This window comes from Sturnira hondurensis, unplaced genomic scaffold (genome assembly GCF_014824575.4).
Source record: "Sturnira hondurensis isolate 20B ecotype Veracruz unplaced genomic scaffold, ASM1482457v3 Scaffold0003693, whole genome shotgun sequence".
Taxonomy (NCBI): Eukaryota; Metazoa; Chordata; class Mammalia; order Chiroptera; family Phyllostomidae; genus Sturnira; species Sturnira hondurensis.
Window position 1 is genome coordinate 10,172,019 of NW_028076324.1, and position 12,719 is coordinate 10,184,737.

General features: G+C 58.3%; 1 protein-coding gene across 2 annotated transcripts in view; it reads left to right on the forward strand.

Annotated features, from left to right (window-relative positions):
• KDM4B (lysine demethylase 4B) overlaps window positions 1–11,345 on the forward strand; it is a 126,525-nt gene extending 115,180 nt beyond the window's left edge. For both annotated transcript variants that reach the window (XM_037042630.1, XM_037042631.1), the window contains 9 exons: window positions 1,203–1,422; window positions 3,036–3,112; window positions 3,417–3,472; window positions 3,687–3,795; window positions 7,379–7,564; window positions 7,639–7,803; window positions 8,238–8,357; window positions 8,983–9,075; window positions 10,357–11,345. In XM_037042630.1, coding sequence (XP_036898525.1) covers window positions 1,203–1,422; window positions 3,036–3,112; window positions 3,417–3,472; window positions 3,687–3,795; window positions 7,379–7,564; window positions 7,639–7,803; window positions 8,238–8,357; window positions 8,983–9,075; window positions 10,357–10,536 — 1,206 coding nt within the window. In that variant the 3' untranslated portion in view covers window positions 10,537–11,345. The remainder of the gene's footprint in view (window positions 1–1,202; window positions 1,423–3,035; window positions 3,113–3,416; window positions 3,473–3,686; window positions 3,796–7,378; window positions 7,565–7,638; window positions 7,804–8,237; window positions 8,358–8,982; window positions 9,076–10,356) is intronic.
• The last annotated feature ends 1,374 nt before the right edge of the window (window positions 11,346–12,719 follow it).

Consider the following 12,719-nt stretch of genomic DNA (forward strand, 5'->3'; position numbering starts at 1 on the left):
AATTGAGTAGCACCCAGATGTCCTCTCTGGGCACGTCCCCCTTAGTGCTGCTGGGCAGGCTGCCGGGAGTCAGAGTACTGGCACCTGCAGCTTCAGGTGTGGATCTTCTCAATTCCAGCTGTCAGCGAAGAATCCTGACTTTAACCAGCCCACCGTACCAGTGGGTTTTGTGGGCCAACCACTTCCGAAACCCGGAGTCCTCAGACCCGGGACCAGGTCTTACCAGCCCCCGCTGTAAGCAGGGCTGTGGCTAGATATTCTGCCTGTTTGGAAATGAAAATCATTCTCGACTAATGGAGGCGACTTAGAGGGGTGGGGGGAGCCTGATGTGAGGCTCTGATTTCAAAACTGGTCCCCTAATCTGAAGTGCCATCACCCCCCCCAACACCTGGCATTGTCCCCCAGTGGAGTCTTTCTTCCCAGGTCAGGAGCACAGGCAAACCCTCTGTCACACCTTGAGGGCATCAGGGAGCCCTGCCACCCTGTGACAGGCCTGGGGTGCTGGATCCTGGTGGTGTGGGCAGGGTGGTCTCGCCACGTCCTCTCTGTGGGATGGGATCTGGGGAACCTGTTGGAGACTGGGGAATAGTCGTTGTGGGGAATAGTCATTATCTGTACCCACACACGTGCACAGATAACATGCCTTCAGGTGGTGGTCAGGGTCACAAAGACAGGGGCAGGACAACCGGCTGGGGCTGCTGGTCCCATGGGCAAGCAGGGTGCGGAACAGAGATCCGGGGACTCGGGGTAGGGGAGATAGGGCATGCACAGGCGCTGGGGCAGGACGGTGCCTGGCGGCAGGGTTGTTGGAACAGGAGCAGGGCCCACGTGGCTAGAGGGAGAGGGGAAGGGGCTGTGGGGGCAAGGCTGGGGACAGCAGGATGGTAACGGTGCTGCATTCGGATGTGACCCTAGTGGGGGGGTTTCAGTGGGGTCAGGACAGGGTTACGTTTGGGGGAGCAGGGTTGAGGGGTGGGTGGGGGGCTGGTATACTGAGGAAGCCCTCCAGGGGCCACTCCAGGTGTCCTGGTAGGAGGCCCCAGTGCAGCACCTAGGAAGGTGGGAGGCAGGCTGGGGCTGTTTGGATACAGAAATCACACGAAGCGTGGACTGAGGGAGGTGAGGATGGCCCCGAAGCTGAGTTTAGTGACAATAGGTAGCCCCACAGAGGGCTCTCCACTAAAGGTACCCCATTTCTGCAGTCCCTACAGATGGAGAAGGAGGCCCCACAGGCCTCCCTTGGAGAGGTCCCCTCCATACCACCCTCCAAATGCGGCCAGAAGACACGGCCACTGATCCCCGAAATGTGCTTCACCTCCAGCGCCGAGAACACAGAGCCACTCCCAGCCAACTCCTACATAGGCGATGATGGGACCAGCCTGCTGATTGCCTGTGCCAAGTGCTGCCTGCAGGTCCATGCCAGTGAGTGGGGTCCTGGACGACAGGCAGCCTGGGCTGAAGGAGGACTGTGGGGGCTGCAGCGTGTGGCCCCTGCGCACCCTCCTAGGACGGTCACCCTTGCCTCTGTGCATCAGGGAGTTCTTTCCTCCTGGGCTGTAGTTTTGGAGCTTTCAAAGGACCTGGCATCAAGGGGCAGGGTCTCGGCCTTCAAGGGCAGACTTCCTGTCCTTCCCCCTGGCCGAGGTGGACCTGCCTGGTCAGCCTCCTTCTAGACAGTTCTGCTGACCCCTGCCCTGCCCTGCCCTCTGGGGCCTGGGAAACAGCAGGAAGAGATCAGGTGCTTGTCAGGTACCATGACGATTTTCAACTCTGCTTTGTGGCCAGAGTTGATGGTAAAGTTGCGGTTCTAGAGAGGTCCAGGGTCTGATTTATCTCTGCTGTCAGTGACCACCCTCTCTTAGACCCTGAAGCCGGACCATGACACAAGGAGACAGGAGAATGGATTCCTACCCCCTTCTTGGGTGTGAAGGCTGGAAATGGGAGGTGGAGCTCCCCGGAAGGAAGGAAGCCTTATGGAGCCATTTAATTATGTGTGGCCCCTGCCCTGTGGAGGAAGGCAGCTGTAGGTCTCTGTCCTTCATTTGTCTCCACAGAAGCTACCCAGGCCTCGTTTTGTCTCCTGTCTGCAAGTCTCCTGGCTCAGCCTCAGTGGAGACACTCCACTCCAGGGCAGGCTCCTGGGGCCACTCGGGGGGGCCTGTGGGTAGGGTCACAGGGCAGAGGCACCCTGCTCACCGTCCTTAGGAGGCAGAAGGCTTAGCACAGGTATACAGGTATATTCCTTGAGACCTGGCCCTGTAGGGAGGTAGAGCCCCCACTTCCTCTAGGAGCCAGGCCCCCCCAGGTGCTGACCTTGGCTGTCTGCCTTGGGGGACAGAGCAGGGTGTCCAGTGGGGCTCTCAGGCTCCTTGTTGTCCTTTGGGGTCTCCATGAGGACACAGAGCCACATTTCTGTGGCCCCGCTCTCTCCCTGTGTTTCTACCAGGGACCCCTCTGCACCTGGCCACTTCCCACTGCAACCAGTGGAGCCCCTGTTTGGTGGGTGACAAGCCCCAGATGACTGAGGGCCCCTGAAGTGCTGCTGGGCAGTGACCCCAAGGGTGAGGCAGAGTCCCTTGGTCTGGGGCATGCCCCTTTGTTTGCCCTCCTCCACTGTGCCCTCTCCTCGTTTCCGAGCCACAGCCACGTTCTGGGGCGAGTCGCCTTGGTAAATCAGATCCTCTGACTTGCAGTTTCAGAAGTGGCTCTTCTGCCCGAACGCTGGGCCACCCCAGTTGAAACACCAGTGTCCCCAAGGCCAGCTTTGCATGTCATGCAACTCCTTGGTCACTTTCCCAGGGTCTCAGCTTAGCAGAGCTTAGGAGGGGGACACTGAGGGGACCCTGCTCCCTTCCCAGCATCCGTTTCCAGACTTTTCTCCCGCTGTGTGCCATGCTGTGGACTGAGGCAGAGGGACAGTGAGAGCGGTCCCCCTCAGTGCCGAGGCGGGGCTCCAGAGCGCCCCTTTGGCCTAGTGCGCAGCTGCAGTGCCCGGCGCGTCCCGACTCAGCCAGCCGTCCTCTGCTGTCTTCCAGGCTGCTATGGCATCCGCCCAGAGCTGGTCAATGAAGGCTGGACGTGTTCCCGGTGCACGGCCCACGCTTGGACTGCGGTAACTCGCCCTGCGGCTGGGGTGGTACTCTGAGAGCCATCCAGCCCCACCAGGGAGCCAGGCCTGGGCCCTGGGCTTGCCAGATCCCGCAGAGTGACCCTGGGCTGGTGGCCTCACCTCCCTGGGTCTTGGTTTCTTCACCTTGGCAGTGAGGGGGTGGAGCCGCCGCACTCCTGGTCCCTCCTATAGTGGCTGCTAGTTTGAAATGTAAGGACCGAGGGCGGGGGATGGACCAGGCCCCAGAGCAGCGTGGGGGCAACCCTTCCCTGCGCCCCCTCACCACGGGCTTGTCCGGTCCCTGCAGGAGTGCTGCCTGTGCAACCTCCGGGGAGGAGCTTTGCAGATGACGACCGACAGGAGGTGGGTAGAAGGGGTGCTGCTGCTCCTCAGGGCCTGAGTTGGGGGAGACCAGGGGAAGCACTCACTCAGACTGTCCCTCAAGGTCCTGCAAGCTCTGACTGGCCAGCAGCAGCACTGTGGACAGGGGCAGTGCCCACAGAGGGGAATGACATTGGGGAGAGGGGAGATGGGGGCACCCATGACCTCTGACCCTACCCCTTCCCACCTTCCCCAGGTGGATCCATGTGATCTGTGCCATCGCAGTCCCTGAAGTGCGGTTCCTGAATGTGATAGAGCGCCACCCTGTGGACATCAGTGCCATCCCTGAGCAGCGGTGGAAGCTGGTAGGATCCCTTGATCTTGTCTCGTTGGGTAGGGGAAGCACAGGAAGCCAGGTGCCATCAATTTCCATTTGACCAAAACTATTACCTCTTGAATAGTGTCAAAGGCACAAAAGTCAGAGGGCACAGAGATGCCCAGAAACACACAGGGTGCCTTTACACACCCCAGGGCAGGTGCGGTCTCCACCTATTTCATAAGCAGAAGCCACACACACTCCACCCTGTACCTTTCTTGCTGTCCAACTGACCCCTCTTTGTTTTAATTGTGGTGAAAACACTTAGTGTGAGATCTTCCTTCTGAACAAACTTCAGTGCACAGCACAGCGTCACTAACCACAGGCGTGCTGTAGTGCGGCAGAGCTCAGACGCTAGCAGTGTGCGGCTGGGGTCACACACCCGTTTGCTAGCCACGACCCTGCCCTGACCTCCCCCCCTGGCCCCTGCTTTTCCGACTCTGACTGTCGAATGGACCTCGAATCAGTGCAGTCCTGCCTCATGTGTCCTGTGTCTGGTCTTTCTCTCTGGGCACGATGCCATTAAGGCCCGTCCGTGTTACCACGGATGGCAGGGTTTCCTTCTCTCTCATGGCTGCGTCATGTTCCAGTGTGTGTGGCTGGAGCACATTTCTTTACCCCTCCATCCCTCGGTGGACACAGGTTGATGCAGTGAACACAGGTGTGAGTATGAGAAATACAGTTCATCCTTATATCATTATTTATTAATTACTATATTATTTGCCACATAAACAACTGTAAACCCTCCCCCCCCCGCCCCGGGCATATCTCTTCAGTATCCTGTTTCTATTTCCTTTGCGTATGTACCCAGAAGTGGACTCGCTAGGTTGTGTGTCAGGGCTGTTTTGAATGTTCTGAGGAACCCCCACACTGTTTTCCCTAGTGACTGCTCCAGTCTGCCTCCCCCAGCAGTGCAGGGGCTCCCTTTCTCCACGTCCTCACCCACACTTACGTCTTGTCTTCCTGACGATAGGCTGAGAGGGCTCCTCGTGGGGGTTTGGTTTGTATTTCCCAGCGGGTCGGTGGTCTGAGCACCTTTTCCTGCACCTGTTTGCCACCTGTATGTCTTCAGAAAAATGTCTGTTAGGTCCTGCTCATTTTTAAACTGGGTTGCATGTTTGCTATTGAGTTGTTAGAGTTCATAGCTAGCCCCTCTTAGTTCACCTCGAGCTTGTGGCCATCCTCAGCCTGGGTGCTCTTACTGGTAATGGTCACCCGGGCGAGCCTGGGGGCAGCAGCAGGCAGGGTGGGCAGAGTGTGGCCATGACAGCGTGCACTGGCTTCCGTTCCTGGGTTGGCCACCGGCCAGCTGCGTGACTCCAGACCAACTTCTTGAGCTCTCTGTGCCTCATCCTTCCCATCTGTGACAGAGCATGGCACGGTGCTTGCTGATGGCCTCACGGTAAAGCACAGACGATGCTGTCTTGAACCCTGGTGCCTGCTCCCGGTTTATCATCACTGTGAGTTTGTGGCAGCCGTGCTGGGGCTGTGTCCCACATTCAGGGATGTGTGGCACCCCAAGGCCCTTGGCTGGGGCATCTGAAGCATCCATGGCTGCTTTCCCTGCCTGGTTTATTTCCCAGCTGCCTGGGGCAGTCCCAGGGTACTGATGCTCCTCCAGGCTTACGGAGGGCAGAAGGCAGAGACCTTGGGCTGTGGGCAGTGGGCCTGGTGGGGAGTCCTGTGGGAAGGAACAGGGATATCCACCTTAAGCCCAGAGGTGCTGGGCCACCAGGCAGGGCTGAGTGGGGGCTTAGGAGGATGGGGCCTCAGCATGGAGTGCCGGGAGCCGACAGGCAATCACAAAGAGGCCGGTGGCCTGCAGGTGATTAAGAGCGTAAAAGCTGCATCATTCAGGTGGAGTGATGGTGCGGCGCACAGCCTGTGATCCATCCTCCCCCAGACGCTTTATGGAGCATCTGACATTTCCAGCTTGCAGCCTCTTCATTACCAGCACTTGTAACGATGAATTAAAAATCCTTTTACATGAGGCTTGCTTGTACTGCCTAATGGAGCTGCGTGAGGAAGCCAGCAGTTAACTCCTGCTTGCCCAGCTGTCCGCCCACCTTCCCGGGGCCACACACAGGCCACATGCTCGGGAACAGCTACTCCTGGTCATCATCCATCCGTCTGTATCCCCAGTACTCCCTGGCCACTGGCTCTGGGGAGTCCTGGTAAGTAGGGGCTGGCTCTGTCCAGCCGGTGGTCTGAGCCATGCGCTCACCCCCTCGCCCAGCTGGCCCGGGCCCTGGAAAAACCCAGACACCAGGCAGGCCCTGTGCTCAGCTCCTGACAAATGGCATGGTGGGGGCCTGGCCCACATTCTTCACGACACAGAAACTCAGGATAATGAGCTGTCACCCATGGGGGCAGGGGGATGATTGTGCCTTGAGTCAGGCCAGGCCGCTGGCTCTCTCCAGGGCTTGATTGGGGCAGGTGACATGTGTGAAATCTTGAGCCCTGCGGGCTTCCAGAGGGACAACTCCTCCTGGGGCCTCACAGGAGCTGTGCTCGCCTTTGCTGTGTGGAAGGCCCAGGACTGGAGTGTGTTGATGCAGTGCGGGGCGTGTTATATGTCAGTGCCTGTCACCCAGGCCAGAGGGAGAGTTAGGTATTGGCAGTTTAGTAATGAGACATCACTGTCATTGATTGATTCAGCAGCTCCTGCAGCGCCCTTGGCCACCACGCTCATCTGGCTTTTGAGCAGGTTTACAGAGCGATAAAAGCAGCTTGTTCAATGCTCAGAGGGACGGGAACTTGGCATCTGCTGAGTGGGGGCGTTGGGGTGACCCTGAGTGTGAAGCCGTGAGAGCGGGTCACTCCAGGCAGGGGGCATCCCCTCACAGGCTCCCACAGCGGGTGACAGGCTTCACTCAGACCCCCCCCATGCTTATGAAGATAGCTACTCTGCAGTGCTTTGTATTAAGATTAGGATAAAAATTTACCACTTTAAAGTGAGCTTAAAATTCACTAGCTTTTAATATGTTCACAGAGTTGTACAACCATCACCTCCATCTAATTCTAAAACACTCACCCCCAAAAGGAAATCCATCCCATTATCAGTCACCCCGGCCCCTGGCAGCCCGCTCCCTGTGTCTGCAGATGTGCCTGTTGGACATGTCACAGGAGAGGACCACATGCTGTGTGTGTGGCCTTTGTGTTTGGTGTCTCTCAGTTAGCACCATATGTTCAAGGTCCCCCCACGCTATATCGGGTGTCACTGCCTCACGTTTTGCTATGTTTTGCTTTGGCTGGAAATAGTCTTCTGGTGTGTGGCTCGTTGGTGCCTGTTGCAGACACCTCTGCAGCGGGGCCACTGGAAGAGGGCTCTGGAGTTGGAGGGCACCACAGGCCAAGCTGGTTTGCGTAGTCTCGCCACCGTGGTCAAGAGTCCAGCTAAAGGACTCCCTGGGCTTGTCCCTGGGTCACTCCAGCTAGCCAAGGCTGGGCTGCTGTGGCCTCTTGCAGCCCTGGGTCTTGGGGGTTACTCCTGGGGGACAGTCCTGGGGGCGAGCCCTGAGCAGGGAGCCAGGTGCCTGCGTGAGTCCCCTCTCCCCTCCCTGTCACCCCAGAAATGCGTGTACTGCCGGAAGCGGATGAAGAAGGTGTCCGGGGCCTGTATCCAGTGCTCCTACGAGCACTGTTCCACCTCCTTCCACGTGACCTGCGCCCACGCCGCCGGGGTCCTAATGGAGCCAGATGACTGGCCCTATGTCGTCTCTATCACCTGCTTCAAGCACAAGTCGGGGGGCCACACGGTGAGTGCCCAGCCCTCCTGCCCTCTCACTGCCCGCCCACCCCAGCACTGATGCAGCCCTCTGCCTGCCCCCAGGTCCAGTTCCTGAGGGCTGTGTCCTTAGGCCAGGTGGTCATCACCAAGAACCGAAATGGGCTTTACTACCGGTGCCGTGTAATTGGCACCACCACACAGACTTTCTACGAAGTGAACTTTGATGACGGCTCCTACAGTGACAACCTGCACCCTGAGAGCATCACTGTGAGCTCGGGCGGGCACCAGGAGGGTGGGGCTGCTGTCAGGAAGCAGGAGGTTGCGCAGCTCTCACAGGAATGCCCTGTTTCCAGGGTCACTGTGACCCTACCGGATGGGTCCAGGCAGGAAAGCATGGCTGGTTCCCACGGGAACAGAGCAGGAAGCACCGTCCATCTACACGGGCCTAAGCAAGGGCGGTGCTCCAGGGCAGACAGCTGCCACCACCCTCGCCCCGCCCCCTCCCGCCCACCCACCCCCTGCCCAGCGCCGGCTCCTGTGCGTCCACATAGCCTGAGTTCGTCACAGAGCACCACTGGCTTCTCGCTATGGTTAAGGTGCAGGCAGCGCAGCATGGGGAGCACCCAAACCCGACGGAGCCCACGGGTGCCATACCCTGGGGCCCGCCACCTCACCTCCTGCCGAATTCTTGCTTCTGATAGAGTAGAGACTGTGCCCGGCTGGGACCCCCGCCCGAGGGGGAGTTCGTTGAGCTCCGGTGGACTGATGGCAACATCTACAAGGCCAAGTTCATTTCCTCTGTGACCAGTCACATCTATCAGGTGAGCAGGGTCCTGACTTCCAGGTCAGGATACAGAGGACCTGCAGGCATGAGTGGGGCCCTCGCATGTCCTGTTGGGGACAGATCCACCTTTTGCTTGCCTAACCGAGAAAGTCAGGGCTTACTATATTTTTAAGCTGGAAGGGGCCTCAAATTGTTTAATATTTTCCTCTTGACAGACGTTTTCTTGATTTGTGTGTATGTGTGGTAAACAGAGACCACATAAAATGTACTGCTTTAACCATTTTTAAGCATGTAGTTCAATGCCCCTGATTTTTTTTTAAATGAAGATGGTTGTGAGTCCCTCCCCATGTTTGCGGAAGGGACATTGTACACAAGTGTGGGATCTTAGAAGAAGAATCACGCCTGTCCCAGCAACTGCAGAGGGTGGCTGCAGATTCTTTGCTGATGTGCTTTCTCTTATGTTGTCTGTGCCCCCATCACTTTTAACCACCCCCTGTCCCCTCGCTGCTCTTACTTGACGAGTGGGCACCGGAGCGGCCAGTGGGGATGCCCCTGGACTAGCGCCCCTCTTGGCAGCCGAGGGTGGTGGGGCCTTGGCAGGGACCATGGGAGCCAGTCAGTGACCCTGAGGCACCAAGCCTGAGAACTGTGCCCCTCGGCAGGTGGAGTTTGAGGATGGGTCCCAGCTGACAGTGAAGCGTGGTGACATCTTCACCCTGGATGAGGAGCTACCCAAGAGGGTTCGGTCACGACTGGTGAGTAGCTTCATGAGGTGGGCTTGGGGCGAGCTGCCTGCAGAAGCCCTTAGCAGGCATCAGGGATGTGGCCTTGACCCCCACTGGGGGGCAGCTGAGGGCTGCTCCCAGGGAGCAGCCTGCTCTGTGGCAGGTGGGGGCGTGCCGGAGGGCCCTTCCCAGTGACAGCCCAGCGAGGGGAGAAGATAAACCTGCACCGCCTGCCTCCAGGCACATTGTGACGCGCCCGCATTTGGAGCATCTGCCGCTTGCACACAGGGTCTGAGCTCCGAGGGTGGTGGTGAGGAAAGAAACGCTTTTCCAGAGCTCATCCCTTTTCAAAGGGAACAGTGAGTCCTAGAGGCGGGAAGCGACCAGCCTTCTCTCCTGGCTGCTGCTGTTCTCTTTCTTTTGTGTTTAATCCAAAGACCAGGTTTTGAGGAGCAGGCAGCTGCATCTGTGGGTGAACAAGCTCAGAGTGGGTGCTGGTGGGGGTCGCACAGCTGACCTCAGATGCCAGGTTCCCCTGGGAAGCAGACAGGAGCTGCTGACAGAGGAGCAGCTGTGCCCCCTGCCTCTGGGTGGCCCAGCCCCGCTCCCAGCCGGCTGGGGAGGCCTGCCAGGGGCCAGGGCCTGGAGGCACAGGGCCCCGTGTCCCACCTGCTAAGAGGCTCACACGTAGGTGTGGGGTTTACACAGAGGCAGGAGCACTGAGAAGCCATCCCCAGTGACTGACTGACCCTCTAGGAAGGCCATTAGGTGAGGGACAGTGGCTTTGGACCCCCAACAGGGCAAGCATGCAGTCTAGCCAGGTGCCTGAATGTCTGGGCTGCTAACTCCCTACTTCAGTCTGTCCAGGCTGCGATCACAGAACTCTGTAGACTGGGCGGCCCACACAGCACACAGAATTTCTCACAGTCCCGGAGGCAGGCAGTCCAAGATCAAGGCTCTGGGAGATCTGGTGTCTGGAGACCCACCTCCTGGTTCACAGACAGCCCCCTTCTGGCATGCTCATGTGTCAGAGAGACAGAGACAGAGATTGTGTGTGTGTGTGTGTGTGCGCGCGCGCGCGTGCGCGCGCGAGCGCTCGCAGGCACACACCCTCCCTGGGATCCTTTTTATAAAGTTGCTAATCCTGCTCATAAAGGTCTCACCCTCATGACGTAATGCCTTCCCAGGGACCCTACCTCCTAATGCCCTCACATTGGTGGGTAGAGCTTCAACGCAGGATTTGGGGGGACACAGACTTTGCGCATGCAACCCCCCTTCTGCACTAACCCTGTGCCATCTGGTCTCCCACAGTCGGTCAGCACCGGGGCGCCACAGGAAAGCGTCTTCTCAGGAGAGGAGGTGAGGGCCGCCAAGCGCCCGCGGGTGGGCACCACACGCGCTGCCGCTGAGGACACAGGGCGGAGCCCAGACCTCCTGGCCTTCATGGAGAGCCTCCTGCAGGCACAGTGCCAGCCCAGGGCCCTGTTCTAAGCAGCCAGTCGGCCGCCCAGCGCCCCTTGGCCCAGCAAAGCCGCGGAGGCGGGCCCTGGCATTTGCTTGCTGTGAGCTCCTGTCCTCGCCTCCCTGCCCCGAGAGGCTACCTCCGTGCTCTGCGTGGACAGGAGCAAGCAGGATGCTGGCTGCAGCCCCGGACTCAGGGAGTGGGGCCACGCCGCCTCTGGGGGCCGGCGGGGGCTCGTGCCCCCCCCAATACTCAGATCCGTAAACCACGTGAGTTCTTCTCGAAAAGGTGCTACTGCGTTGCCTGCCTCCTGAGCAGCCATTGAGATTGTGACTTCTGTACATAGATCACCTTTGTGAGGTTCTTTCTATAAATACCTATTGTTTAAAAAAAAAAACACAAGTAAAAAGAAAACAAAGAAGAGGAAGGAATCCCTAAAGTTGTTTTCTAGATTTGTGGCTTTAAAAACAAAACAAAATGTTCTTTTTATCAGAACCGAGACATGCTGAGGGAAACAAAAGCATCTCATTTTTTTGTTGTTGTTGTTTTAAAATCTTACTCATTTGCAAGCAGGCAGGGAAGTGCGGCGAGTCCTCGAGGGTTGGGGGTGGGCAGTCCAGCGACTGGCGATGGCCTGGCACCCTGCTCTCGCCCTGACTTCATGATGGTCTGAGCAGCTGGCATCACATCCTCGGTCCCCACCAGGGCCCAGAGTGCCGTCCTTCTCTGTGCCAGGCAGGAAGAAGCTGGTGGAGTACCTTTCAGTGGCCATGTGCTGGCCGTGGTATCCCTCCTGTTTGCGATTGCCTTTGTGAAATAAACACTCTTCTGGTTCGTTCCCGCTTTTGCTTCTTCCCCCGTGGGCACCATTCCACAGCCGAGGCCTGCAGGATGTGCGGGCTGTCCCTGATGCCACCCAGGCCTTGTTCTGTCTGTTCAGGGTGGCTGACCTCCTGCAGCTGGAGTAGGTGGGCGCCTGGCTTCCCGGAAGGGAGGACATGGAGCTGGGTCAGGCCTCCCAGGTGGCCCAGATCTGGCTGTTTCCCTGCTCAGTGAGGCCTGTGTCCCGGGCTCCCAAGTGCCCCTGCTTTGGCTGTGGCCCTGTGTGTGCCTAGGGGAAGGGGGAGGGTTTCCTGGGATGCTGAGGGGCTGGCAGCGCCCTGTGGTCTGTCTGTGCCCCAGACGCCTAGGAGGGAGCAAGCGAGAGAGGGCTTCACTGCTTTCACACGGGAGGAAATCTGCGCCCTGAGAGTTGTGGGTTGAATTGAGGAGAGGGAAGAAATGTGCTTTTCGCATGAGCTCAGGAAGGACGCCGCCAGCTCAGCCTGCCTGCTGTCTCCATCCCTGCCGTCCCTGCTCTCCCCTGCAGAAGGACTGAGAGTGTTATTTGCTTGTATAAAATTTTTTTTAATTAAAAAAAGTGTTCTAACGGTTACCAGGCCAGAGAGAACTATTTAAGGAAAATGGAGAGTATGTAAATGAGCCGAGAACCTTTCATTTCCTTGGTGGGGGGAGGAGGGCAGGTGCCTGAGCCAGCAGGGGCGGGGAGGGAATGAGGGGAGTCAGCGAAATGTGGGGGTCTCCCTCTGCATGCAGCAGCCCTGCCTGGTGGCGCTGTCACTGTATTCATATGTAGTTTGAAAATGCTATTTATATTGTAAAGAGAATAAAAAGAAACAGGCAGATGCCTCTGTGGCCCTTGGGGTTCTGGGGGTTCCAAGGGATAGCCAGCCCCATGGCGGGGGCTCTGGGCCGCGCCCCTGTCTTGGGTTTCTGGACAACGTGCAGACAGGCCGCCGCACAGTCGAGCGGAAACGCACTTCCCCACCAAGCACCTCTATCTCTCTGTGGGAAAACAAGGACCCACCCACCTTGGTTTTTCTGACCCAAGATTAAGGACGCGCTGTATTTTTGCCTGACTTCCCTGCCTCTAGGCTCATAATGATTAAAGGCTCGTGAGCACTGCGATTGCAGGTCCATGTCACTGGTGTGTCTTCATTCTGACGGTGCCGGGCAGCCGGAAGGTGGTCTCCCTCAGGGGGCACAGCCGTGGGGCCTCCCCAGGGTGGGGGGCTGGGCAGCAGGTGGCCTGGGAGCCTCAGTGGCTCCCAGCCCTGAGGGTGGAGGAGGGGTCCTTTCTCAGCTGGGTGTCCGTAGCTTGTCCTTACAGGCATGCCCCCTCCACCCCCAGAGGCTGTCTGGTCCCACTCTC